The following is a 27,773-nucleotide window of genomic DNA, read 5'->3' as shown; positions in this document are numbered from 1 at the left end:
CAGGGGGGCTGTGAGATGGGGCCCCAAATCACACACTCAGCACAAGTGTCTGGCGACAGTTTGGGAGAAGCTCGGGCTGGGAGGGAGATTTTAATGCATTTTTGCCACCAGAAGGCAGTGGGGAGCTGCAGATGTGAACCGTGGGTGTTCAGCAGGAGCTGCACAGCAGCGGAAACCTTCTCGGTCTGTGCCTGGTTGTAGCTCTCCGGTTCCTTTAATGTCCTCAGGAAAGCACAGGAGACTGCAGCTTACACAAAGGGCCTCGTTGTCATTTTCTTTGGAAAATAAACATGCATCGGCCTTTTTTTTCTGAGTAACATCTACACGAGACAGGAAAATAAACCATCAGAATGCGAAAGTGGGGATGGTCTCTGGGGGCTGGGATGCAGAAGAAGCCACAGGGCAGCAAACACATCAGTGGTGCTTTAGCTGGGAGCATTGCAGCCACGTCCCCCGCAATGCCCCAGCTCAGCAAAGGGACAGATCCAGCCTGGCACCAACGTGCTGGAGAGCTTCCAGCCACTCCTTGGGACAGAACATCTCTGTGGGTGCACAGAGCATCCCAAGTAGTGGAAGGTAAGACAGACACCACTGCGGTTCAGGGATTTGAAACCGGTCCTGGCAAGGCAAGTGGGAGGGAGCAGCCCTGGCCAGGCCAAGGGAGGTGCAGGAACCGGAGCTGCTGGTGATCGCAGCTTCTGATGTGTTTGTGAGCTTAGAAGCTGGTGTCACCAAATGGCTCTTAAGTAATTTCCATTTATAGGGAAATATTTTCACGTGATTAATGACAAATTTACGTTCTAACTGAGAAACAGACATAAATCCTCAGCACACACAGACTTACCTTGCTACTCTGTTTGCTAAAACCTTCCTGGGGTGAGCATGGGCATGGACCACCCCTTGAGCAGGGATTTTCCAGCTCTGTTGTTGTTTTTGGAGGGGGAGCTAAATGTGCAAAGTCACTCTGCCCAGCAGCTTTAAGGTATGACTGAGTGGTTATTATGGTTATAGTGAGTGCACATGAAATGCTCGTTGGCCGGTTGCACCACCACGGCCACAGAGCAGCTGCGCTGTGACCCTCCTGTGGCCACGTGCTCTTCCATGCATCTCGCGCATGGTGGGGAAGCAGCTGTTGATAGGAAGAGATTTTCCCTGGAAAGGTTGTATCTCAGAAGCAAGTCCCTCCTGCACATTACTGACTTACAGAGCTCTTGATGACAATTTAAGAGGCTGCCAAGCTCAGTTTTCCACCTGGGCCATCTACCAGAAGATGATGCTCCATAGCAAGGGCAACTGAACAGGATGTATGTCCCACCTCAGCCATTCTGACTGATAATGGAGTATTTCAGCGCAAACCTGCCTTCGTCAGCAATTACATTGGGTGTTAGAGATTCAATTTCACAAGTTGTTCAAGCATACCTACATCTGTGCTGCAATTAAAAAGGCAAGTCCTCCAAATCCAGCTGTGATCAAACCACGTGTCTTTTAGCTGGTTTGCTTTTGGCTGGGATGGGTGCACGACTCCAGCCACGGCACAGCCACGTGAGAATGAAGGAGGAAGCCACACGGAGGGTGGCACATTGGTAATATAAACAGAAACTGGCTCAGCATGGAACCAAATGTGAGATTAAAGTGAAAACAGGACAGAAGTATAAAAAAATAAGGCTCAAAAGCTAGCATGGAGAGTACCAACCACATCTGGGTTTCTGTCTTCCTTAAAAGAAGAGAGTGATAAGGGTTTTTCAGTCAGACACAGACAAAGACCCACCAAAATGACTGAAATATCTGTCTCCTGCGATCCAGTCTCTCCAGGGCCAGGAGCCAGTGGCTGCGAGTGGGAGAGCAGCAGGCCCGTAGAGGTCACCAAGTGCTGCCAATTCCCTGTTTATTGGTTTCAGGATTAGGATGGGCCAGGGGTGCGAGGTGGCCTTGTGCTGTTTACATGGCACGTCAGGAATGTGCCTGCTCTACCACGATTTTTGCCTGTTTTTTAAGAGAGGACGCGGTGGGGAAGGCGGGCAGCTGCCGGGGGCACAGTGCTGACGCCGGCTCAGCTCCGCCAGGGCTGCCTTTGGCCCCAGATCCTTGGCTTCTCGTGCAGGGCTGGAGGCATTTGTGTGCCCCGAAGCCCAGGGCTGGGCGGGTTGTGGATGGGGGCTCCAGGGGAATCCCAGCCAAGGCGCCTCGCTGTGCCCGGGAGAAGTTTCCTGCCTTCCTTCCTTCATAGAGCCAGTTGGGAAGTTGTCCTGCCCTTCTTCTAAATAATAAACCCATTTACCTCTTTCCTTTCTGCCTGTGATATTCTACATTTTAGTGGAATTTCAGCTGCCATTAATTGCACCCAAACAAAACTTAAGACTTTTGGAAACTTGACAATTGAGACTTGATTTTTTTTTTAATTCTTCAAAACAAACAAACAAAAGCTTTTTTTGGCAAAACAGCTGCTTACAAACAAACAAACAAGTGCTGAAGCACACAGCCCCCCTGCTGGCCACAGCAAGGTGGTACTGACTCGTGGGGGGGCTGCGTGCTGCTGGACCGACACTGTTGCAGAGGAATTAGCTCAGAGCCACCAACAGCTGGGGGAGAGCGGCTATTGTGAGTCACTGTCAGTTCCGGCTGCCCTGAAATGCGTGAGCTAAAGCGGAAAGACTTTCTGTTTCAGCACACCATTCTCTCTTTTGGCCTTGCTGCTGATAAAGCTCCCAGCCCCTCCCCGTGCCCTGGCTCACCGCGAGCAGTATGGAACAAGCATTTTAAGTTTTGGGCGCTGCTGGTGCAGTCAGGCCACTGAGGTGGTGGCAAGTTGTTGCTGTTGCTTATAGGCTTAAGTTCATCGGGGCGGCGGGTGCTGTGTTTGCATCCAAAGAGTTAATTGCATTTTCTTGGTGAGGGAATAACAGCACAACCCTCTGTGCACCAGAAGGCATCTGACGTCCCATGTCCTGTTGCATGTGTTGCAGCCACGCTTGGATAAGGATGCCTCAAGTGTCAGACGCTCAGGGAGGACACCAGTGGGGACATTCAGAGGCCACTCTCAAGCAAATCTGCATCTGTTTTGTGAAAGAACTGGTGGAAATGGACACAGTGGGAACAAAGTGGTGTCCAGTGAACCGGTGCGATGCCCAAGGGAGCCATGAAATCTATGTACAACCCATGGAAACTGTCAGGATTTCCCTAGCTCATGACCAAACTTGCACCTATTGTCTTGTCTGGGGTAACTCTGAGCTTCTGGGTCCCAGAAGCTTTCTGTAAAGTTCCCACACAGAACTAGCTTGTGCGAATACTATCAGGTGGATGGGTGATCTTCTGCCACCGCAGTGCTGTGTCTCCCCGTCTCCTCCCACCCATCTGCTAGTGCTCTGCTTCTGGTTCTCTGTTGCCTTTTCCTTTTTCTACTTACCTGCCTTCCTTTATTATAATTAATTTATAACACTTCTTACATTCATGTTTATTACCCTTGAAAACAGCAGGACTTTATTGTTTCCTTTAGACACTGAGCCTGCCTGTATCTTCCCCTGTCCTCTTCTCAGGTGTGCTCTCCAGAGATGTCATCGTAAAGAAATACGTTTTCCATGAAAAGCGTACCAGGGTGCACGGACATTGCCCCGTACAGATACACAAGCTTGTCTTCCCTCCCGCAGTTCAAAGTTTGAAAGAGCAAAAGTCAGCATTCTCCTGCTGCTCATCTGCCCCAACTGCCTGCTATGTGTCAGCGTGGTGCCACCAACGTCCCGCAACCCTGACTTGCCTGATTTTCCACTCACTTCTTGCCAGTTTTCCAGAGGAGAATGAGTCTGAAAAGATCTACTACCAATGCTTGAAATGCAAAGAGAGCGCCAGCAATGTTGCAGTGCCCTGCAGGGATTAAGGAAGGAGGAATTCTTTGGAGATTGAGGCTAGAGGGAATCAAGAATAGAAAGTACCGGCTGAAAGTGTGGCAGGTTTCTGTGTGGTAACAGGGCAAGAAAAGTTCCCAAAGATACAATTATTCAAAGCCGTCATTCACTCAGAAACAGCAGATTGCGTCTGACCTCTGAGTTCTGCGTGTTCAGGCCCTGCCAGCCTCGCCACGCTGCCCGTTTTCTGCCTTTCCAAATTCACAGCCAAAATCAGAGAACAACCCGTTCCCCAGGTGTTTATCAGCAGAACGAGGCAAATCTCCCACAGCAAAGCCTGAACACACCGAGACGGTTTTCTTTGCCAATGTCATGTTTGCCATGCGGTAGCTGCCGTCCCTCTTTCTTTCATCTCCCGTGCCCTGGCACTCCATAGTCTGGTCTAAAAATATCACCATCTCAGCTGCCAAAGCACATAAATCTCTGTACGTGTTTCTTCTGTTCCCTTTATCCCCCACTTTTTTTTTCCCCCCTTGCTTTCTGCATTATCTATCTCTCTTCCTCGTGTTGATTTTGTATTCCTTTTATGTAAACTCAAACATCTGGAAAATCACAGCATAGGATATGCTTTTCGCAGCTTCTTTTTAAACTTAGGCTGTTCTGTTCCCGTGGACGGCAGAGCAGCCCAGGCAGGAGCGGCTGCAGGGCTGCCTGCCTGTGCCATGATTCAGCAGGTTGTAAAAGGAAGGAATGTCTTCTTTTTCGGGAAAGGGTGGGAGAGCAAGGGAGGCATGCGGGACAGGCATGCACGCCTGTATTTAACTTCCCGGTGCTGGCGTGATTGCAGCAGTAGCATGCTGTCCCGCGAGTTATGTCGGGGTTAACAATCTGTTCCAAAAGAGGGGCTTGAAAGAGATTGGGTGGAAAACTGGATTTTGCTTAGACTGAGGAGGCAGCCTGCTAAATTATACTGCTCTGTTACCCTTTAAAGTATTCCTCTGTGGTGGTTTTAGCGTCTTATTTAAAGCACTCGGTATCTCCTGTGCTGCCTGTTGTTGGTGGCCGTTTCCCCGCCTGTCTGTATCTAGTGTTCAGTCCCTGCGTGCAGCGCAGCCAACAGGGAGCTTTAGGAGCCAGCTTGGTGGCTTTCTGGAAAAATGTGAGCGTTTGATTCCAAACTTCAGTGTAAACAGGGATTTGCTGATTTCATTTACGCTAAGCCTTACTTCTGAGCACCAGGGCCCTGCTTGCATTGTCCTAACCCAGTGGAATGTTCTCTGTGGGGAGACTTATGTTGCTGACTCATTGCATCAACTCAAAACAGATTTATGTTTACAAAAAACCCCAAAACAAAACAAAAACCCAACAACTCTTATTTCTCCTTTCTTCCCGCTCATCCTAGCAATACTGAATTTGGTATTCCTACAGAATATCTCTCACAGAGCACACAGGAGCTGGCTGCTCAGACACAGCTCCCAGCTCCACTGTTCTCAGCTGGAGCAGCTTGGATACAACTAGAAAGTGATTTTAGTGATAAGGTGGCAGGACTCTGCTTTGTTCACGGCCATGGCGCTCTGCTGTACGAACACAGGGTGACAGAGATTCCCGTGAAAATACTCCAAAGAGAAAAAAAATACATAGGGGGTTGGACTAGATGATGTTTGGAGTCTGCTCCAGCCAGGCTGCCCTGCGATTCTACGAAGTTTAATCTTTCTCTGGCGGTTACTCGTGCGGTACCTGTAAATCAGTTCCCTCCTCTGGCCTCTCCTGCCTGGTTGGCACAGCAGGACAGTTATTTCTGCATTTCTCTCTGCTTCTGCACTTTCTTGGCTGTGTAAAGTTGTAATGCTGAGAGCTTACACAGTATTTCACCTCTATAGAAATAACACGATGTTAATTTTGGAAATACAGCATGGCTTAATGCTTCTGGTATTAAGCCAGGGCCTCAACCAAGAGGCTGCCTCAGTCATTGCCATGTTCTGAACACATTGGATCGTCTGTCGAATTGTATCGTTTTCTTGAACAAAATATAGAAAATATTACTAGATAGGCTGAATTTCCAAGGATATGAGGACAGAGAACACAGAAGCAAAGGTGAATTTTCTGTTTAATATCACTGTGCTCGGGCGTCCCGGGTGGACCCCGGGCACCTCCCACTGCACAGGCAGACCCGGGCCCCCCGGCTGGGTGAAGCAAGCTCTGCCGCTGGGGTCTCTCAGCGCTGCGGCCGCAGCGGAACGAGCGGTGCCCCAGCACCCCCGGAGCCCCGAGCGCCGCCCCGCCCCGCCCCTCCCGCCGGGCGCCCGCAGCGCCCTGTCAGCCGCCAACCCACCCCGGACACCGGGGCCCCGCCCACATTTCAGCAACCGCCGTCAAAGAGCCAATCACCCAGCACTTCCTGCAACCGCGCCAACCAATAACAGCGCTCCACGAAGGGCAGCGCCGTTGAGGGCGTGTTTTGAGGCGGGCGGACCGTTGAGCGGCGGCACTTTCAGCCAATTCAGATGAAGCACTCGCTGCGGGGAGGGCGGACAGGCGTGCTCTCTGCCAATGGGAGAGCCGGAGCGAGGTGGGCCGGGGGCGGGGCTGGCGCGCGGTAGATAGGCGGGCGGCGGCGGCTCCGGTTGTGCGGGCACGTGACGGAGGTGAGGGCCGCGGCGGGGGGCGCGGAGGAGGAGGAGGAGGAGGAGGAGGAGGGGGCCGCGGCGCTGCGGGGTGAGTGCGGCTTCACCCGCCCCCCGACGCCGCCAGTGGGGCAGATCCGCGGTCATTGGGGTGGGGGAGCGGGCCCGCCCGCGGGGCATGCCGGGGTATTGGCGGGGGGACGCGGCGGGGCAGCCCGGGGGCGGCGGGCCGAGGCACTGTCTGGCCTTGGGTGCGGTGAGCAGCGGGGCCTGTGCGTGCGGCCTGGGGCGGGGAGGGCGGCGTGTTCCCTGGGAGCAGCGTAGACGGGGCCCTCCGTGAGCTGGGGTGAGGGGGGTGGCCAGGCCGGGCGGCTGGGGGCGGGCACGGGGCGGCTGCCGGCGCCCGCTCGGCCCCCGTAGGCCTGTGGGAGGCCTAGCGGGGAGCGGCGGGTCTTCTGGTAAGTTCTGGGCCCTCTGGGCAGGGGAGCGGCTTGTGGCAGGGCCGCGGCGGCAGCGGGGCCGGGGGCGCTTGGTTGCCCCTTTCCCGGGCGGGGTGGGACGGGGAGCGGCCTGTGTGAGGGGAGGCGGGCGGGGGCCGGAGGGGGCTGTGGGCTGGCGTGCGGTTTGGGCTTTCTTTGGTTTCTCGTTCTGATGTCGGGCGCTAACGTGTGGAAACAGCTTCGAGCTACCTGAAAACCCTCACCGTGAGTGGGAAGAGCCGCGGAGCTGGCGGGGGAGGTGGGTGCGGGGCCTGGGCTCTGCCGGGGGAAGCGGAAGGCTCTGGAAAGGGGGTGCGTAAGGTGCAGAACTGGGGGCTCAACAGGTGGGGCAGATGTAGTTAATCAAACAATGGAGTACAGAGGAGACTGCAGCAGAGAGATCTGAGAATTTCGGGGGGCTTAAAACGCATGCTTTGATTTTTTTTACCGCCTGAATATCATTTGTGTAGGGTGTCTTAGCAATAATAAATGCCATCTCGTTTCTTATTTTTGGTTGAGGATTGTGTTTTGTGCTTTAAAAAAAAACCCCACACGTTTGAATTAAAGCATGCATAGTCTACTGCTTTCTTGTCTGTACTGATTCTAAAGAGTGAACTTTCACATGCAGTTTTGTGGTTAAGAACTTTCTAGGCTGTAGACAGAGAAATTCTGCAGGTGATCTGGTTGTGAAGGGAAGCAGACATGTAGCAGTAATGGTAAAAATCCAGACTTCATTAATGTTAACATCAGTAATGCTGCAACGTTTCTGCAGAGCATCATGGCAGACTCTTTCTGGAACTTATTTAGGGTATGTTGGATGTCTGAAAACTGGTCTCTAGCAATGTAATATTTCTAGATACAGTGTGTTTGCTTAACACTGTCAAATAAGTGTAACTGACACACAGATTTTTAGGGCACATATTACCCACTGTGGTTTGTCTAGTTGTTAAAATATTGCAAGGAAATAGCAGAACTATAATAAAGTATGACATGATAAAGATTAAACACTGGTTAAATACAGTTTGAAATGTGTTACTCAAAATGCACTCTGATGCACTTGAAATGGCTTCAGAAACCTCCTTACTTTTGATTTGGTCATACGGCACTTAACAAAACCAGGAAAAGCTTTGAGTTAAACTTTGTGTTTATATAAAGTTTCAATGTTTTTAGTTTAAAAAAAATATTATGGAGGGAAGACTTGTACAATTCACAGACAACATCACAAGCCGTGTATAAGATGTAAACTGCTTCCTGTTATCAGCTGCCCTCCTAGGAAGTGAAGCCTTGTGCACAACAGTAAGAACGTTTGCAGCTTCCGTTGGATCACCCTCTCATTTGATGTGCTGCAGCACTTCCCCCCGAGTAAATGAATAAATCCTTTCCTGAGAATACACTGGGACTTGTACTTAGCCCTGCCTTGTACTTCCCTTTCTGGCCTTTGATTTTTCTGCCTCTAATAGTGATCATGGTGGCAGCTTGTTCTTGCTGGAACCAGTTCTGTAGCATGGTAAACTTGAATTCATTTCTAGGCATGATGGTCTGAAAGATCTTGGGGTGCCTCCAGATTCCCCCCCCACCTAATGTAATTTCCCTAGCAGCCCATCTGTTTTATGGTCAAAAAGCCTTGCAGTTCTGTATTTGCCCTCCAAGGACTTCCAGTTCTGCAGGAGTGGTCTCTTTGCTGACAAACAGAACATGGTGTTTTCTCCCGTACTGTATCTGTACTGTTGTACATTATTTTTAGAAACTGGCATATTTGGAATGCTTATTAAAACCTGCTTTGTTGCTGTCACCTTTCACACTTCATCTCTTCTCTGGTTTGTGCTCCTTACAACCCAAACAGAAGGCAGCATTTTCTATGGGGCTGTCGAGCTCTCCAGGGGAGGTTTGGCTAATCCTTTCCGGGAGACTTTCCTCAAATCTTATGTAGCAGTGTATCCTAGTCACCCCCTGCTTTAAAATAAAACTGGGGAGGGGGGAAACAACCCTCACACAGAGCTCCTGCCCCTGGCCTGGTGTAAGCAAGGGGGGTTTGGTTCAGCCTTGTCTGCTGTTCATCGAGTTACGATGTTAAAGGTGCTAGAAGTTGCTAAGCCTTCAAGGGGAAAAACAGCATCTGCATCATAGAAATTGCTGCATATATGACTATATTTTTATTATATCACTCTCAGAGATGTGGTGAGGTAATGTACTGGTTGCTGAGATTGTAGTGTTTGGCCATAGAGTGTAGATCTCTCAAATCTGCCTAAAGACAAGTCTGTCTTAGACAAGCGTGGATGACAGAACTGCACATGAAACTGTGGCATTAAGCTGACTCTTCTGCCAGCAGCTTAATTTCCTTTATCCTTCACTACTCACTTTATCTCACAGTACTTTCACTTGTCTTGCTACAGCTCTTTTTGCCTTTGTGTACTGAATTGGACTGGGGTATTGATTCAGGGTTAAAATAACACGGCGGAAGGACTTCGAGCCGTCTTAAACCAGCTGCTAGTTCATCATGAGGCTGTGTAAACAGTTACCCTGGCACCGCAGAGGAGCTGCAATGTGGAAGGTGGAGGGACTATCAGAGGTAGAAAAGGTTTCCTCTGCTCGTCAGTAGCTCTGACTTTAAGAAATGAGTGGACTACCAAGTTGGGTGGCCAAGCCTTTGCTCAGAAACCATAAAAATCTCATTTGAGAGGGAAGATTAGTATCCGTGTCTCAGCCTTTCTGCTCATCTCCTTGCATTTTTTGGTGTGTGTTGTGATGGATTTCTTTAACTTTGTGCCTTTAAATTTTTCTTCCATAATTCTTGTCTTGCATGAGGATGGATTGTGCTTGTTTTTACTGGTGTGCATCCACTGTAAATACTGTATTGAAGTCCAGGAACACAGGACTTTGATAGCAGGTTTTGCTCTTTCTGTGTTTAAGTCACTCAGCTGTCACTTCAGATGCTGTTGAAACAGAAACTACTGATGCTCTTTCAGTTAAATTACTGAGGTGCAATTCATAGTGACTTAATTTTAATAAGACCAGTTTCATCTGACTACTAATTCTTCTGAAAAAAAGTAGTAGTAAACTAGATAGCCAGTGGCAATTAAAATGTAGTTATGCATTCTGAAATACGCAGTGTTAAAAACTGGCTTGATTAACCACTCAAATAGATTAGTAACCAAGGAGATGATTAAACTGGTTTTGCAGGCTCTGTTTGATCTGACAGGGAGGTTACTTTCTAGAGAGTATGTTCTGGAAGTGTGATAGCAAAGGACTGACACATCCTCTGTGTGGGCCCTTTCTATGTCCTTCCCTGGGACATGTATGTTAGAATGGTGACGACTGTCTCCTGCATGGGCCAAGTGTTTCCAATGTCATGCCACTAATTAAGAACTTTCCCCTTTATGTCCATTGAAAGGGGAATTCTAAATAAAAATAAATAGCTGTAGCTGAGCGACTGGCGATCCAAAGGGAGCAAGTGCTTAGCCCTGTGTTCTCAGAAACTGATCCTGTCTCTGGATCTCGCTCCAATTTGGTTTAGTTTTTACGTTGCAGAACTGAAGCCTGTAGTGCGGCTGTTCCAGGTGTCTGTTTTCAATGCTGTGCTATAGCTCCTGTAAGTTCTAGGGGAAAATGCTTCGGTCTTTTCACAATCGAGTGAATGGTGCTTAAATGTCAGCTATAAATTTCCTAGTGTGGAAGTGGCTGTGGACGGACACATGGAACAAGTGATTTGTGAGCCCTGGCACTCTCCAATCTCTTCTTGGTTAGCACTTGGGTACTATACTGCGGTAGTTTCCCCTTTGATCTAAGTGGTGTGCCAGTGTCTGTAAGTGACTGAAGACCTTATTTAAAAAAAAGAAGTAGATAAAGTTTTAGTCATCTCTGACCTGCAGCAGTGTTGTGGTGAAAATGAGGGTGGCACTGAAGTAGAACGGAGACGTCAGAAGCTCTTACCTATTATGAAAGGGTTCCTTTGTTAAAGGCTTTTAGCAGTTGCATGATCAGAAATGCACTAACCTTCAGAAATATTACACAGTTAAAGCTAAGGAAGGGAAGTGCAGGCAAAGTCAAAATTGGCTAGTAATGATAATTGCTTGGAAACTGGACACTTCAAGGGAGAAATCTTATCATAATAGAGTAGGTGGCTGTGTGGCTGAAGGTTGGACTACGTTTTAGGTAACTAATTGAACACCTGTAATTGCCAGCAACTTAAAGCTCCACTTAAAAAAATTGGTTTATGCCTGTTTTGTATAAAACCTGAATTTCTTCTCTCTTCCTCTCCACTCCCTATCTTCTATTTAGAAATAACCTGATTTACTAGGGCATAATCATGTTTATGTTGTGTCCCTAAGGGTTGTGTGAAGTTAAAATTTTCTCCCGCAGCAGTACATCCATTATGGGTAGAAGTAGCTTTTGAAATACCAAGAATGTGTGGTTCACTTAAATTGTTCTTCTGAGAACATAGTGTCTTTTATTCCTTATGATTTAGTTCGTTTGTATATTGTTACAGATTAACAGAAAAGGAGCTTGGTATGACAACTGGCAGTTGCAGGAGATGCTCTGTGTTTGTACTCAAGGTGTATGAATGGTAGCTTATGCTGAATTTGGGACTGATTTAATATGTAGGAAGTGTCCTAAACAGCTTTCTGTAAGGATATGAACTTGTGATTGCTGCTTGCCGATGATTATAAAGAGGCAAGGACATGAAACCACATTAGCTTCTCTGCATGCTTTTACTTTTTGAGGAGGAGGAATAAAGGCTTGTTTGGGAACTTGAACAGACAGTACTTAGTTTTACCTTGAAATGAGGTTTGGTGGGGCCTCAAATTCAGGCAGAACATGGACTGATAAGCACACACCTACAGGGTGGATCAGGAGCACAGATGTGCAGTGACGTGGCTTCTGCCCCTGCTGGATGGGTCACTTTCCAAACCACAAAGTGGTCATTGTAGCTGCATAATGTAATTTGAAAGCAGTTATGAAACTTGAGGCAAAATCTTTCTGAATGTAGCTCTGCTAAAAATGTGTTTGGTGAGGCCCTGTTGGTAAGGCAAAAGTCAGCCCTTCGCTTGGAAAGGTGTCCTGGTGCCACCTCCTCTGTGGCTGCTCAGTCACTCAGGACACATCCAGAGCTCTGAAGGTCACTTTTTCAAATGAATTCAGGCTCTTGTTTTCTGTGCTGAGCTTATGCTGGTGGGCATGACTTTGTTTGGAGAATGTACTATATGTGCAAGAGGAGCGTGAACTTCTTAAGGGTACCGATGTTTGCTTGACAGTTTTCATTCCTTGGTTTGTATGGTGGTTCCCATATTGGTAATAAGATCTATGAGCTGCTGCAAGGTCTATAACTGTTTTCAACTCTGGCTGCACACTGTGTGTTAAGCAAACAAGCTTTGCTGGTATGGAGCAACACTTATAATCAGCTGTTCATGCTGGGCATGGTGTCCTCTTGGCTCCGAGGCGCTTCGGTGTGGTTGCCTGGGCCTGGGGGAGGGTTGTGCGGGTGCATTTAGAGCATAATCCTCAGGGCCATCACTATTGTTAGAAAACCGGCTGCAGTTGCATGTTGCTGTAGTGACAAACTGGACATGACCTCAGTGCAAGTCTTTAAAATACAGTTTTGTCGTAGTTACGAAACATCCCCTCTGTCATCAGAAGCAAGTTAAAGAATAATCTAAGAACGGTAGCTCCAGCATGCAAGGTAGTTTTTGAGTATTGGACAGTGCTGATAAGCCTTTAAGACTGTAAATTCTTTTAGTTGCCTAAGCATTCTTTGGAAAGTTGAAAGTTTGTTTTCCAGCATGAACTTGTGCCCCTACAGGCACTATTAACTCTGCTTGAGTTATGTTTATAAGTCTACAAGGCTGCAGCCTGAGGCAGGAGTGTAAGGGAAGGAGGGGATGTTTGGTTTTGTACTTGCTTTCAAAAAATGAGTCTCAGTTACAACTCTGCTTTTGGAAGAAAAAACATGCAATACGATTGAAGGGAGCAAAGGTGAGTAAGGCATAGATTGGTTTCATGGGTGTTTTTTTTTTTGAGGCAGATAAAACTGAGCTGCATGCTAGGAGTGTTGCCTTCTGTATCAACCTAAAACTACAATGATCTTACAGTTTTTCTAGCAAGAAAGTCAAATTGAAACCCATTTTACATACAAAATCTCTTGAGCTACAGCTTGCCGAGTTCTATCATATTTTAGGTGTGACAGTTCACTGAGCACCTTATAAATTAGTTGAAGTGTGATACTTTAATTCTGTAAAGCTTCTGTTACAGATTTTTGTCTTTGGTCATCCTGTTAAGCTAGAGAGTGGAAGGGGGATTCAAATCAACTACTAAATAGTAAGAAATTTCCTTGCTGAGTTTGCCTCACTGTCTAGCTGCTTATAGATATCTGCCAGTAGTATCAACAACTGGCAGTAATTGAGGAGTAAAACCTGGAGAAGGGGACTGGTGAATGAAAATGACAGTGTCCCACAGTTGAATGGACAAAAAATATTGAACAGGAGATAGAGGGTTGATTACTCTGTCCTTGAAAGAGCTAGCTAATTGTATTGTTCAGTTCCTGCACAGAAGTTTCTCCATGATGCATTTAAAGTTCTTCACAAGCAAGAAGTAGGTCTTTTGCTCAGGTGTTTGTGGGTGCACAGGTTGTGGTGTTGTGTATGTGTCTGCTGTTCTGCTCATGGACTGTGGCAGTGAAAGAGCAAAATTGACACTTCTGCTGCATGATCTGTAAAACTTCCACACATGGGTCTGCACTCAGCTGTTATAAATACTTTAGTTTTATGTTGTGTTCCTCTCCAGCTTTTAGAGCTCTCTCAACCAGCCAGATGCAGTAAATAAGAGCTGAAAAGATAGGTTTGCACTTTTTTTTTGTATGACTAGGCACTTTACCTTTAGTCTTGGATGCTTGGCTTTGTACTGAGAAGCAGCACCTTGCTCTGCATGCAGTGTTGGCTTGACCTCTTTGCCTTGTTTTATTTTTTCAGAATATGGAGCTGAAATGGCTACTGTATGTGACCCTGCTCGCTCTTGGGACCCTTGCTGTCCAGGCACATGATCTGGATGATGATAATGATGGTGATGATGTAGTTGATATTGAGGATGACTTGGATGATGGCATTGAGGAGGTGGAAGAGTCAAAACCTGAAACAAGCACTCCTCCTCCAACTCCAAAGGTTTGGCACGGAGCTTCTTTTTAAATTGAGTTACTGCTTGTGTTGTGGTTCATGTGAGTCTGATCAGAATTGTCTTTACTTTGCTAACATTTAATATGTTGTGTTATTCAAGATGTTATATGGGAGCACAGCTTGGAATTCAGCTTAACTGCTTCATTCCTATTCTTATTTCCCCCATGTTCTTCCTAAAGTCTTAGATCCACCCTTGAAGTCTGTGATATGAGTTAATGCTAACATTTCCACCTAGATGTGTAGTTTAGTTTTAGTTGCACGTGAGTATACTGTCTTGGCACAAGCACCAGTCTTTACTTCTGTATTAATGCTGCAAGAGTGTTCCAGCAAAGCTGTACTTCACTGTGGATGGGAAATGTGAGCTGGATATGCCTGCATTTTTTTTTTAGAGCAGAGAATGTGCCTTTGAAGATGCATAAATGACTCTCTTCTCCAATAGGTTACCTACAGGGCCCCAGTCCCAACTGGCGAGGTGTATTTTGTAGAGTCCTTTGATAAAGGAACTCTGGATGGGTGAGTATAATCTGAAGGATGATTCAATATAGCAAACAATTAAAAATTTTGGTGAAAGGCAATTAAACCCTCTCTGGTCACCTGTGTTATTCGAAATTGAATCAAAGGACAGTGGTTGGGGATAATTACAGCAATGACTATGAGGCTGATTGTTAAAGTGCTGAGCTAAACTAGTATTTCCTTAAGTTCTAGTAACAAGGAGGGGTGAGCGGTACATGTGTTATGTTTTAATCCTTACCTGACTTTGTACTTCAGGTAATGTGGTGATGGTGAGATTCTACTCTTTTAACTTTATTGTTTTTACAAGAGAAAGGCACTGAGGCTGTGATCCTACATCGAGGTGGGCTGGGAAGTGGCAAATGCAGAAAAATCTGCAGGCTTGGGGATAGAACTCTTCAGGTGATGAAGACACTGGGGTGTAGTCATAGGAACACCAAGGGTTATATCTTAAGGGAAGGATTTTTAGTGGGCGAAACAAGAGGTGTTTTCTCAAACCATTGAATGTCTGTCTTCCAGGTGGATCCTTTCCAGAGCCAAAAAAGATGATACGGATGATGAGATTGCCAAATATGATGGTGAGTCCAACCTGGGTTTTGGATGACAGATGTTTCTGATGTCGTTTGCCATACCTGAAGGAGAGGTGCAAGTTTTCTGTTTCCCAGTTACAATTACAATCACTGAAGAAAATGGGAGGGGTGTTTATATGCCTGGGTAGCAATATAAAGTGTAGTTCCTCTTGGAGGTTTTAAAATAAGTTTTAGTGAAGATGTTGTGCCAGTAATTTGATAAGGTATCCTATAGGGTGTTATTGCAGAATGCTGACTATTTTGTAAAATTGGGCTAAACAAAGACTGTTTTGGACAAGTTTTGGTAAAATTTGGTTAATTTCTCTCCAGGTAAATGGGAAGTCCAAGACATGAAGGACACTAAGCTTCCAGGAGACAAAGGGCTTGTGTTGGTAACCCGAGCCAAGCATCATGCAATTTCATCCAAACTTTCCAAGCCTTTTGTTTTTGATACCAAACCTCTTATTGTACAGTAAGTAAAGGATAACTTGGTGTTCTGTTATTTCAAAGGTGACATGATAGTAAGCTGAGGTTAGTTGCATAACTGAGCTTTTGTTGCCTGGGGGTCTAGATGATGCAAGTTGCTGTAACCTATTATTATATTGTTTAAGAGTAAAATAGCAACCCAGGTTCCCAAACTGGGAAGTTAGGAAGAGCATGGATCCCTCTGAAACCTGCAAAGGAAAGATGTCTATGACAACTAGACTTAGTAATCTGTCTCAAGACTTCATTTCACTTAATTGTAACAAGGTCAGGCAACTGACTTTTTTACTGCTAATTGTGAAAGTCCTTGTCCTTTTGAACAAAAGCTGGTCTGTATGTAGGTCAGTGCACTTCCTTATGCAGTAAACTGCCTCCTGTCTCCAAGGTGGAATGGATGAAGTGGTAAATATGCATTCATTTCCTCCTTCCTTTATCTTAGTTTGGCTGTCATGGAAGATGAACAGCTTCATTTGCTCTGTTTGGCCATGACTGATGTAGAAGAATCTTGTCTGTGTGTTAGACTAGCAAGTCAGGGAGAAAAAAGTCATTATGAGAACAGTTGAATTGTGCATTATTACCTACTTCATCAGTTTTAAACAAAGACTAAGCTAATTCCTGTTTGCACAAGGTGATGAATTGGTCACTTGCTTTGCCATGACTGTTGAGTTCTGGCTCAAAATACAAGGCTAAAAATAAATCCCAGTGGTCATGCACTCCAGCTGCTGGCATCAAGAAAGGATCAAGCATACTTAGCTTATTCCTGACAGAGATGTTTTGCCTTTTTCAGGCTCCTTGGCATCCCTAAATATACTGTTGTATGCTCGTGAGCCCTAAAGGGGCTTCTCCTGGGATCCAGTTGCTGTTACTTTGGTTGTCTAGCAAATTGAGTTGTTTGCCCTAGTAATTGTGGGGAAAATAATTGGCTCATCTTGGTCTCTGTTGCAGTGTCTTACATATTGGAAAGCTTTTTCTTCCTTCTTTCTACCTCTAGATCAGCACTCAATTGTTTTAATATTTTCTGTCAGATTAAGTCTCCTAAATCCTCAGTTTTTCTTGTTTCTCAGACCCTTATGAATATTTACTTAGTCCTTAGAGCGCAGAGTATATTTTTAATATTCACTGGGCACATGATTTACAGCCAACAACAAAAAAAACGGTCTTACTCTTAATTTGTACTTGAAAATTTTAATTGTGTATCACAGAAGTAATTTTTCCTCCTGTATAACGTGTTCTTCCCTTCTCTGTCCAAAACTAAAATTAGGTATGAAGTAAACTTTCAAAATGGAATAGAGTGTGGTGGAGCATATGTGAAATTGCTTTCAAAAACCCCTGAATTGAACCTGGTGAGTGATGCCATTACTATGAGTATTAGCCGTACAAGAAAGCTTTTTCATTTTGCTTCTCCATGAAGAAACCTCTTCAGTAAAGTGATGTGGCGTATTTGGGGCCTCATCTTCAAAGTACTTTGGGGGTTCTCAGCAGTTTGCCACTATTTTCAGTCAGAGAGGATAAATACTGAAATCTTCTGGCCTCTCGAGTGAAAACTCTGGAGTTGCCTGGTAGCAGTTGTAGGTCTCTGCTAAAGTTGGCAATACTTCATATTTCCCAAGGTTCTAGGACCAAAGAGAGGAGGCGATCAGAGTAGTCAGTGTATGAAAAGAAACCTCCTCAGGAAGCTGTTGCACAGAAGAGAGGTTCAATGTTTCATCTTCTAAACCAGATTGATATAAATAACTAAAAATACACCGTGCATTTAGCGCTTTGCTTTTAATGTGTGAACCTACTTGTGATTTACTGATATAGTTTTTCTAAAAGTCTTGAGAGGTTGGACTAGATGCAGCCTTACATGTTCAGCTGCAGATGCTGGCTGTACAGAACCATCTGCTTCATAACGTGTCATCTTAAAGTGTGGTCAATGGAAGAGACCATAATGCCTAAGGGTTAAGAATCGCTTTCTCTCCTCTCAATCATATACCTACCTAAAGTGGTTTAGCCTATTCAGATAAAGATTAACTGCTGGGTCACCTTGCATAAGCTTGTGTAGCCTATGGGTTTTCTTTAGCCATCTTCCTACACTTTATAGGAAGTACTTTTTGTCTTCTACTTTCCTTCTGCAGTCTCACTGGAGTTCTATTATTACTACAGAATCCAAATTATTATTAAAAAAAGGCCACACAAAAGACCACATGGCTCTCCAGCCAGTTTCATATGGGCATTGAATTTTAAGGTAACACTGACAAGAACAAATTGACTTGCAGTGTTCAGTGGTGAGATTATTGTATCCAGTTAGCTCTCAGATTGAGACAGTACACCAGTTCATAAGTGTGTAAATAAAAGAGAACTTGGCCTCACTTCTATCACTTTGTGTGGAAGAAACTCACTGGATTAGCATTCATTTTTACCAGTAAGTGATACTTCTATATTGGTAGCTCTTAGAATCCCTTATTGTAATGTAGGAATACACGTAAATATTGTGGTTGTCACTTACGCTTATCTTTTTGATAACACTTGAATAACTGTTATTTTCCACCTGGAAAGTAGAGACCAAAGATGCAAAATCAAGTAGCTGGGATAATTCTGGTGTTTCCTCTAGAGCCTTGCATTCATCGTACAGGGTTAGTGCGGGTACTTCACTGGCTTGATATCCAAGTTGTAAAATAATTTCTAATGATTGGGAGTTCTTATGCCACGCAGTGACATAAATTGTATTTCAAAATAACACAATGAAGTTTTGCATTGTTTTTAAAGGATCAGTTCCATGACAAAACTCCATATACAATCATGTTTGGCCCTGACAAATGTGGAGAGGACTATAAATTGCACTTCATCTTCCGGCACAAAAACCCAAAGACTGGCAAATACGAGGAGAAGCATGCAAAGCGTCCAGATGCAGACCTGAAGACTTACTTTACTGATAAGAAGACACATCTTTATACTCTGGGTATGGTGACTGTTAATTGTGCATGTCAATAACTATTACTGTGTTTCCTAAATAAAAATCTTATAAAATAAGCCTGATTCACACCATACAACTAAAAGCCACTTGAAAGCTCTGAATGCACTAGCTGATCTTATTATACAAAGGCTTATTTCTTCCTTGCAAGAAGTCTTGATTCATGTGAGAAAGGTCATAAGACCTTGGACTTAGTAGTTAAAAGGAGAACTGAATTTCAGAGCAGTTGCAAGTAACTTGGTATGCTAAGTATATCCAAAACAATTATCAACATTTATGAGCTGCTGTAACGTTCCCCCCTAGTAATTTGGGGTATTCTAGGCTTTAAATTTAGAGACTTGCTGTTTGTTCTTGCTGCTTCCATAGTACAGGAAACTCAGTGGTTCCTAAAGTACAGTGTCTGGTCTGGTGTATTAACTATGAAATATTTCAGGGACTACTCAGGAGGATCTCTCTAACTTTTATACTATAGAAGCAGCAATGGATAAAGGAGTGAGACTAAAATCCTGTGAGTCAATAGTAGGGAGTCGTATTCTTGAGTAGAATGTAAATATGTACATAGTTACTACTAAAGCAGTACTTACTGTGCCAATGTCAGCCTGATGTGGTAACTGGTAAATTACTCTGCAGACTTCTTTGTGCTTTTAGCATATTTAAAGTAGGACTCCTGCAATGATTCTTCTTTCTCACCAGGTGAGATGTGGTACATTGTTGCTAGTTATATTTTGGCATAAGGAGAAAGTTTCTTAACAGTTCTTTAAAACAGTTGCTGGGTAGGTGGTCGCTTGGATTGCTGAAGCTTGTTTTGCAGTGAGCACGAGTGATGCTTTAGGATGCCTGCTTTGTATCATGTGTGTAACGGCTACATCAACTTTTCTCCTTACAGTCTTGAATCCTGACAATAGTTTTGAAATACTGGTTGATCAAACGGTTGTCAACAGTGGGAACTTGCTAAATGACATGTCTCCTCCTGTTAATCCACCCCGAGAGATTGAGGACCCGAATGACCAGAAGCCTGAGGACTGGGATGAGAGACCAAAAATTCCAGACCCAGATGCTGTGAAACCAGATGACTGGTGAGCTGTTGGAGGGGTGGAACTGGTTGAGGCCTTGCCCTGGTAATTTTGTCCTGATCAAAAAGTCTTTCTTGGATGACTTATAGAAGGTTTTGAGACTCACCCTTGTAATCAAAAGACAATCAATTTAGGTGTAAGGGCAGCAGTTTGGTAGACAAAGGCAGGCAGGACCCATGTTACCTGGGAATTACTGTTGAGTGCTCCTGTTACTGTGCTGGCCACAGATAAAGGTTTTACTGAAACAGCTGTGCCAGCTGATGCTTCATCCTTGATGAGCTCAAAGATGAGCTGCAGAAGGTGTAACTGTAAAATATTATAGTTGTTTGTATAATACATAGTTACAAGTGACTGAAATATCTGACATCCTAAATCAGAAACTGATACTGGATTTCTGTCTTTGAACCTAAGCTTTGTGAACCATACACTCAATTTAAAGCTCAAATGCATGTTTGCAGTGACCACTGCAAATATGGGATTTGCTGTAATACGCTCTTTCTAGGTTGGCTTTGAAAATAAGTAGCATTAACTTACAGTTGGCACCATGACTGTGCCATGAGGTGTGTATGTAGGTAAGAGATTGCAAGGCAATTCAGTTCTGAAATTAGGGTGTTTCGCTTACCCATCAGAAGTGAAGCTGGCTGGCTGGGTCAGTGGGCCTGTTCAGAGTCTGTAGAATCGTGCCTTTGGGTTGAGAACTTCTGTGTGTTGTGTGTGTTAATACAAAATATTCTGCTCTCAAGGGATGAGGATGCTCCTGCAAAGATTGCAGATGAAAATGCAGTGAAACCAGAGGGCTGGTTGGATGATGAGCCAGAATATGTACCAGACCCTGATGCTGAGAAGCCTGAAGATTGGTATGTCTACTGCCTGTTGCAAATGACTGCAAATATTTCATGGCTTGGGTACTGGCTTTTACAAGTATTGGAAGAGCTGGTTCACTGTTGCTTGCTAACAAAGTTGCTGATGCTTCAAAAGTTGGTCCAAGGCATCTGTTGTTTTTGTGTTCGCCTGCACTATTCAGTTCTGTAATTGTAAACTGAAGAGGGCAGGGATGGTCATCTTGGAGTTGTACTGTATGTGGAAGGTGTGGTGGGGGAGGCTGTGCTCATGGACTGGCTCTTGTTGAGCTTCTGTGCTTCCAGGCTACTTCTCAAAATGCTCATTCCTTCTGCAGTGTCTTTATCTACAGGCCTGTGCCTGTATTTCTGTTTCTGTATTTTCGTTTTATGGTAGGAATTTTAATTTTCCTAGAAATCAGACGTTATCCGAGTCCTGTCTTTATACAGAATAAAGGCTGGACTTCAAAGCTGAATTTCATTTTTCAGGGATGAGGATATGGATGGTGAATGGGAGGCACCTCAGATTGCAAATCCTAAATGTGAGACAGCCCCTGGCTGTGGTACCTGGCAGCGACCAATGATTGACAATCCAAACTACAAGGGCAAATGGAAGCCTCCTATGATTGATAATGTGAACTATCAGGTTTGTGTTTTCAGTGCTTAAACTGCTGGTCAATGCAGCATTTCTCTTACAAAAAGCAAAGTGATTTAAGTTCAGCAGGTGTAATTAAGAATACAAATACTGTCATGATTGTACTGTGTTTCAGGTGGACATATTCAAAGGGTTTTCTTACTTGATTTCACTTATTTGTAGCATAAATGAAAATTGTTTCCCAAAACCTGATGAGTTGCACCCATAGACATTGTAATTAAGTTCAATGGATTAGTGGGTTTTTTTCCATTCAAAATGGACTTAAAACTAAAAATGGTGTTACAGCAGGTGAGGCTGAATGTCTCTTTCCTTTCCTAGGGTATATGGAAACCTAGGAAGATCCCAAACCCAGATTTCTTTGAAGACTTGGAACCTTTCAAGATGACTCCCTTCACTGCTGTGGGACTGGAGCTGTGGTCAATGACCTCAGACATCTTTTTTGACAACTTTATCATCTGTACTGAAAGAGCAGTGGCTGATGATTGGGCAAGTGATGGATGGGGGCTGAAAAAGGCAGCTGATGGTGCTGCAGAGGTGAGAAATAAAGGTTGGATTGTGTGCCTCTGACTGGAGCACTAGGAGTATTGCTGATGTTTTCTCCTACAGTCTTTATCAGTATATACCTATGTGTACTAAGGCTAGGGTTTATGATAATCCAGATTGGAACCTTAGTTCCTAATTATAATAGAGTAGTGGTGACTATAAGTAGCAATGAGTACTTGCTGATCTCTTATGAAGTTTTTACTCTGACAATTGGACTGTTAAGTTTAGTCTAATTCTTAATTTGTAACCTATGGAAAAAAAGTACTTGTGAAGGTAAGCTTTAGTTTTTTGAGGTATGAAATGTTTGAAGTTGTAAAAAGCCTACTTGAAAATTCTGTAGCTTCACTGCTACGACTTTGCAGTGTGGGATGATATTTGATGGTTCTTCTTATCTTACAGCCTGGCGTTGTGGGCCAGATGATGGCAGCTGCTGAAGAGCGTCCCTGGCTTTGGATAGTCTACATCCTCACTGTGGCTTTGCCAGTGTTCCTTGTTGTCCTTTTCTGCTGCTCTGGGAAGGTACGCATTTCCTCCAACAATAAGTAGTAAAGTGTTTAAAAAGAGATTCAGTAAAATGTGCCTTAATGTCATAAAGAATTGCCTGTTTTTGACAATTTCTTTTAGAAACAGCCAAGTGCTGCAGAATACAAAAAGACTGATGCTCCTCAGCCTGATGTGATGGATGAGGAGAAAGAGGAAGAAAAAGACAAAGGAGACAAGGAAGAAGAGGAAGAGGAGGAGGAAGCAAATGAGGAAAAATTAGGTAGGTAAACTAGACTGTTTTGTGTTGCTGAAGAGTAATTTGGGGTCCTTGCTGCAGAGCAGTGTTTAGATTACTGAAAAGTGCAGCTTACCAGAGCAGGATGGCAGGGTTCGCTCTGCACTGCGTGGAGGAAATATGCCAAGGAGAATCAGTCATTTCAGAATGATTTGTACAGGGACAGGAGATGTAGAAGTGCAGATTCTCATTGGATTCCTCCGCTGTCTTCAGGCCCTTATCTTGTTTAGCTGCAGATGCTGATAGTTTGTAGCTGCTTTGTGCTGGCCTTGAAGGTGTTATTTTGTTCTCTTGCTCCACTGGGTTGTTTTGCTTAATAAGGTACAAAACAGGCCTTATCTTGCTGGTGCTGTTGATAGTTTGTAGCTGCTTTGTTTTGCTCAATTAGACACAAGTTTACCAACTTTACAACATGCAGTTTAAAACTGGCACAAATATAGCTACTAAGTAATGGTAAACAGACAATACACTAAAAATCTACACTAAATTATTAATTCTGTCTAAAATTTACTTATTTAAGCTAAACAATGAATGTAAACCTTAAATTTGGCTCGTCCAGTGATCCGCAATTGATAAAAGATCATTGCGATACAGCCACGCTTGTCTAGCAGGGCGAGCTCACAGTAGCTCACCCAGGCTATCAGAAATGTGGAATGAGTTGGTCAGCTCATAGTCAAGTTGCACATAGTGGGAAGGGTCTGCATGAGAGTCCTTGTACCCACAACTTCTTGGTGTTCTCGGTGTTCTTCTCCTTCGTGGGTTTCCTAAAAGGAGTTCTTGGCCTGGCTACAGCTGAGGCCTTTACCTCCTGTGGAGCCTGGACCAGACTGCTGCCAGTTTGGTTAAGGGGGGAAAGGGGTCAAGTGCATCTGTTGCATCTTGAAATGGTTTGAGTTTTTCTCTGATAGAACAAACCAGCAGGATTGGCACATGCAGAGTAAAGCCAATGGTGAACTGAAGGGAAGTCAGAAATGAGAATGATATTTTTCTTTTTTTTTACCTTACTTAGAAGAGAAGCAGAAAAGTGATGCTGATATAGGAAGTGCTAGTCAAGAGGAGGAGGAAGAGGAAGAGGATGAGGATAGGAAACCTGCATCAGAGGTAAGAGTGCTTAATCTTTGGAAGTCTCCTGCACTTTTTTCCTTAAGTCATGTAAAATGAGCCTTAAAGTGTTAAAAGTTAACCCAGCTCATGGGATACTCCCTCCCAGTGTCAGAACTTTGGAAAACCCAATCACCCTGCAGAACAGGAGTTGCTGTGTCCAACTTCAGCAGAGCTGGGCACCTTGCTAAAGGCTCTGCTGCCGAGCCTGCATCGTGAGAGGAGCGGGGTTGTGTGGAATGCGTCTTCTTGAGGCAAAAGGCTTATTCGGCTTTGTGTTCAGTCAGGATGCGACCTCTTAAGTGCTCCATGCTGACTTAAAAATGGGTGGAATGTTGCTTGAAGTTAAAGGGATTCTCGCCAAAGCTGTTGGGTACTCAGCAGATAGTGGATGTCCACTGTGAAAAGAAGAGGATTTGTGTGTTTGCCATGTGTAGAAAGGAAGGATAGCAGCAGCAATAGGTCTCTTCAGAAATTAAGTCCTAATGTAGAACTGCAAGTAGATTGTAAGTTTGCTCAAAATGTTTTTTTAAATATATTTTTAGATTTTGTTTCCTTGATGTTTATACACATTGCTTTCTTGCAGGAGGAGGAAACTGTGAATAGATCACCCAGAAACAGAAAGCCAAGGAAAGATTGAAAAACAAAGTCATAAGAACTTGATCTGTTGGGTTTTTTTGTTTTGTTTGTTTCAAACATGGTTCTGGGAGAGGACCTTGGACACCTTACACTGAAACTTGGACAAACCTCAAGATTTCACCATCCACAGGTTCCAGTTACACTATCCAATGTAATGGAGTGTCTAGCAGTAAAATCTTTGCCATCATCTGTTTTAAAGAACATCATTCCTGTAGAAAGAGTGCATTTAATATAATGGGCTGTGGATTTTGAAATGTAACATAACTAACCTTTTCATTTTTGGTTTTAAATATTCTTTTCTGTTTTTAAGTAGATTGGTAGAACTTTTCCAGTCTCAGACCTTGGCTTAATTTAATATATTAGTGAAAAATAACAATGAATCTTGACAGTGCTAGGTGATAAAAACGCAGTTTTATAACTAGTTTTTTTTTTACAAATATGTAAATTCCTAAATGCACCGATGTCTTTGTATCCCTTAAAATTTGATAATTGTTTGAAGAAAAGTTGTCAGTGTATTTGACAACCCCTCTGCCCTTGAAGGAAAACTGGGGGGATGTATGTGGAAACCAGTAGTGAAACTCTCATCAATCAACTTCATTCATTTGGAGAGAGGGGAAGGGGGAAGAAGGGATGGAAGGAAGGAGCCAGTCTATAGGATATGCATACTTTGCATGGCTAAAGCCCTGTTAAGTGTTAACAAATGATATAGGATTTGGAGTGGGTCATCTTAATGTGCCATCTAATCCTGCAGACCTTGCGGAGAATGGATTTTGTTAGTTTTTGAACTCTTTTTGTAAACCTAATGGGTTGTTGGGGGAGTTTGACTGCTTCCCCCTTTCCCCTCTGTTCAGCCACTGACACTTTCCTTTCTCTGTAACTATACAGCTTTTTCTTGAGTGTAGTGTTGCCTCAGTTGCTGAAGCGTTTCATGTTCAGCTCATTGTCAAACTCTGTTTTTGTAGCTAGGCCTACTCCTTTCCAGGGTCCAAACACTGGATAGGACAGTGTCCTGTATCCTCTCACTCTTATCACTGTATGTCTACTCCTGTGAAATGGGGAGGTAGGCAGGTAGACAAGTTAAACTGAGTATTTGTTAAGGAAAAAAAACAAAAACCACAAAACCGCAACCAAGATGTCAGTATTGTAGGTGGGGAAGGAGCATGTGGAATATTGTAACTGGTATGTGAAACTGTTTAAGTCTTTTTATCTGCTCTTCATGTAACAAATGCATCCTAAATTATATTGTGAATGTTAGGGAGTTCCAATTCCAGCTGAATAAATTTTTTTAAAGCGTTGAGTCTACCATATTATACTGTTTCAAACACCTTTTTTGTGTAATGCAGGTGATCACTAGGAGAGCATACCTCTGAGGGCAAATCTATGTAACTTCATTACACTGTACCAAATATGTTGGCGTTTGGATGTCTATATAGATAAACTTTTGCCTTTCTTTAGAGTGAAATTAAATGTCCTGAAATTACTTTTCTTGCACTGAATTTAAACACTCCAGTGTTGTTTGGTCATAGGTATAGTGTGGGGGAATAACTCCCACGGGTTGGGGAGGGGAAAGTGTTCCGATTACCTTGCAAACAATCTAACCAATTACTAAAAGACTCTTGATTTTTGTGGGGGGGGAGGTTGTAAAACACCTTTTACTGCCTGTCCTTATGTTGTATCCCTTGGTTATTGTGTTTGAAATATTAGTGATCACAAATGCATAGCAGGATTTCTTGATCTTTCTGCAGTGTGCAAATAAACTCTTGTAAGCACGATACTGGAAGTAATTTCAGACCTCTGTTGGGAGCTCTTGCATGTTTAGAATGCCTTTGCCTGTTGAACACCTGGTAAATACTGCTCCTTATTGCAAAAATAGCTTATTCTCTGACATGGAAGATGTCATAGCTTAAGCATCGCTACTAGTTTGTTCTCAGGACTGTATTTTTATCAAGGAGCAGCTGCTATTTATGACTCTCAGTCCTTTGAGATGAAGTATATGTAAATGGTTTCAATTGAGCTAACATTTTGAGCATAACACAAATCTATTAATGTAATGTTTTTTATCTTAATATGCAAACTGCCTTAAATTCCCAAACAATTCATGTGCATACATGTTCTTTCAAAGCATCAAAAGTGAACTTAAGATCTGCTATCAGCTTTTAAAATTATATTATATTAAAGCTAACTGTAAATCTACATTTGCTTCTGCTAAATTTCCTGAGAAGGTCTCCTGTCTGCATGTTATGGCTTTTTTCGATACCATAGTGTATGATGCTTAAATAATCACAACAATAAATGAAGACTTTCCAAAATGGATAGACAACTCCAAAGTTAATCTTTATCCTGCTTTCTGACTTAGGTGGCTCAGTTTAACCTCAAATCACTCTTAGTTGTTTTTTTTCCTCTGAGGCTTTAAATAATATCTGGTTATTCTGAGTACTTTTTAAAGTGCAGCTCTGCTTTTGAAGTACTGAAGCTTTACCTGCTTGTAACCCGTGAACTGTTTTTGGCACTGTTAAAAACACTTGAAGGTATGTTAGGGGCTTTTGCCACAAGAGTGGCAGCTTCTGAAAAGCATTTGCTGTGTCTGAAGACTGGGGGGTCGTTAGACCAAGACATTAAATCAGAACAAAACCATATGGAAGTAGGTGCAGACAGGGTCTGAAACACGAGGCAGTAGAAATGCTGAAAATGCGGTTTTTCTCCTGGAGCTGCAGGTAGCCCTGTGTCGCTGGAGGTGATCCAGCCTTTCTGCGTCCAGCTAAGAGCGAGTTATTGCAGAAATAATACGATGTGTTGTCAATGTCTGGCTTTGGGATTGACTCCTGGCCCTGAGGAGACCTTATTGCAGGTGCTAATTGCAGAAAGCCGCACATCTCTGTGGTGTCTCTTGCTCCGCTGTGCTGGTGGATGTGGGGCTCTGTCCCTCGCTGCTCCCCTGGGAATGGTGTTGCCTCATGGTTTCAAGGAGGAGTGGGTTTTATGTTTATTTGGTTTTTTTCTTTCTCTTCATTGTTGCTGAACAAGCACTGTGATTTCACTTGCAGAAAGACCTGTCCATTTCAAAAAGGTACCTGTTGATGCAACTTGGAAAAAAAAATATGTAAAAACTAATCAATAAAGAAACTTAAACCTGTTTGCCTTGCTTTGTCTAATTACAACTGCCTCAGCCTTTCTTACGTCTGTTGGACTCCAAGGACCAGGCTTGGCTGGGGATGTCAGGAGAAGAGGTGGCGATATCCCATCCCCTGAAGGGATCGGTGACTCTGCTCCAGGACTTTTCTTCCTCGCGGTCGGTGCAGAGCCTGTTTGCAGGGGCTGGTGCTGCCGGGGAGCCCGTGGGTGCGGGACGAACCTCCCGTGGGTGCGGGACGAACGCCCCGCCGCCGGTGAGCGGGGCCGGGGCTCCCGCCGCTGCAGTCCCCTCCCTGTCAATCACCTCTGGCTCCGCCCCCCGGCGCTCTTGATTGGCTGCGCTGTCGCCCCGCCCCCTCCCTGCTCGTGCCTTTTAAACGCGCCGGAGGCCGC

General features: G+C 44.2%; 1 protein-coding gene across 9 annotated transcripts; it reads left to right on the top strand.

The window, feature by feature from the left end:
* Nucleotides 1-6,136: 6,136 nt before the first annotated feature.
* On the top strand, nt 6,137-27,381 carry CANX (calnexin). 9 transcript variants are annotated; one of them, XM_065029814.1, is made up of 15 exons: nt 6,137-6,408; nt 13,905-14,093; nt 14,545-14,618; nt 15,135-15,193; nt 15,515-15,656; nt 16,929-17,010; nt 18,416-18,608; nt 19,507-19,696; nt 20,437-20,550; nt 21,022-21,178; nt 21,506-21,721; nt 22,130-22,249; nt 22,355-22,493; nt 23,518-23,609; nt 24,196-27,381. In XM_065029814.1, exons 2-15 carry the CDS (start codon nt 13,908-13,910, stop codon nt 24,247-24,249), a joined length of 1,818 nt encoding a protein of 605 aa, XP_064885886.1. In that variant the 5' UTR covers nt 6,137-6,408; nt 13,905-13,907; the 3' UTR covers nt 24,250-27,381. The 9 variants fall into 9 exon arrangements, with proteins under 9 accessions (XP_064885886.1, XP_064885881.1, XP_064885882.1 ...); XM_065029809.1 differs by having other exon boundaries at nt 6,386-6,484; XM_065029810.1 differs by lacking the exon at nt 6,137-6,408 and adding an exon at nt 6,414-6,554.
* The last annotated feature ends 392 nt before the right edge of the window (nt 27,382-27,773 follow it).

The sequence above is a fragment of the Columba livia genome, chromosome 14 (genome assembly GCF_036013475.1).
Source record: "Columba livia isolate bColLiv1 breed racing homer chromosome 14, bColLiv1.pat.W.v2, whole genome shotgun sequence".
NCBI lineage: Eukaryota > Metazoa > Chordata > Aves > Columbiformes > Columbidae > Columba > Columba livia.
This window is presented reverse-complemented; position numbering and strand designations above follow the sequence as displayed.

Coding starts and splice junctions, on each gene's coding strand:
- CANX (XM_065029807.1), top strand. CDS start 12,763: ATGTTTATAAGTCTACAAGGCTGCAGCCTGAGGCAGGAGTGTAAGGGA. Junction 15,194..15,514: donor TGAGATTGCCAAATATGATG/GTGAGTCCAACC, acceptor ATTTCTCTCCAG/GTAAATGGGAAGTCCAAGAC. Junction 20,551..21,021: donor GCTGAGAAGCCTGAAGATTG/GTATGTCTACTG, acceptor TTCATTTTTCAG/GGATGAGGATATGGATGGTG.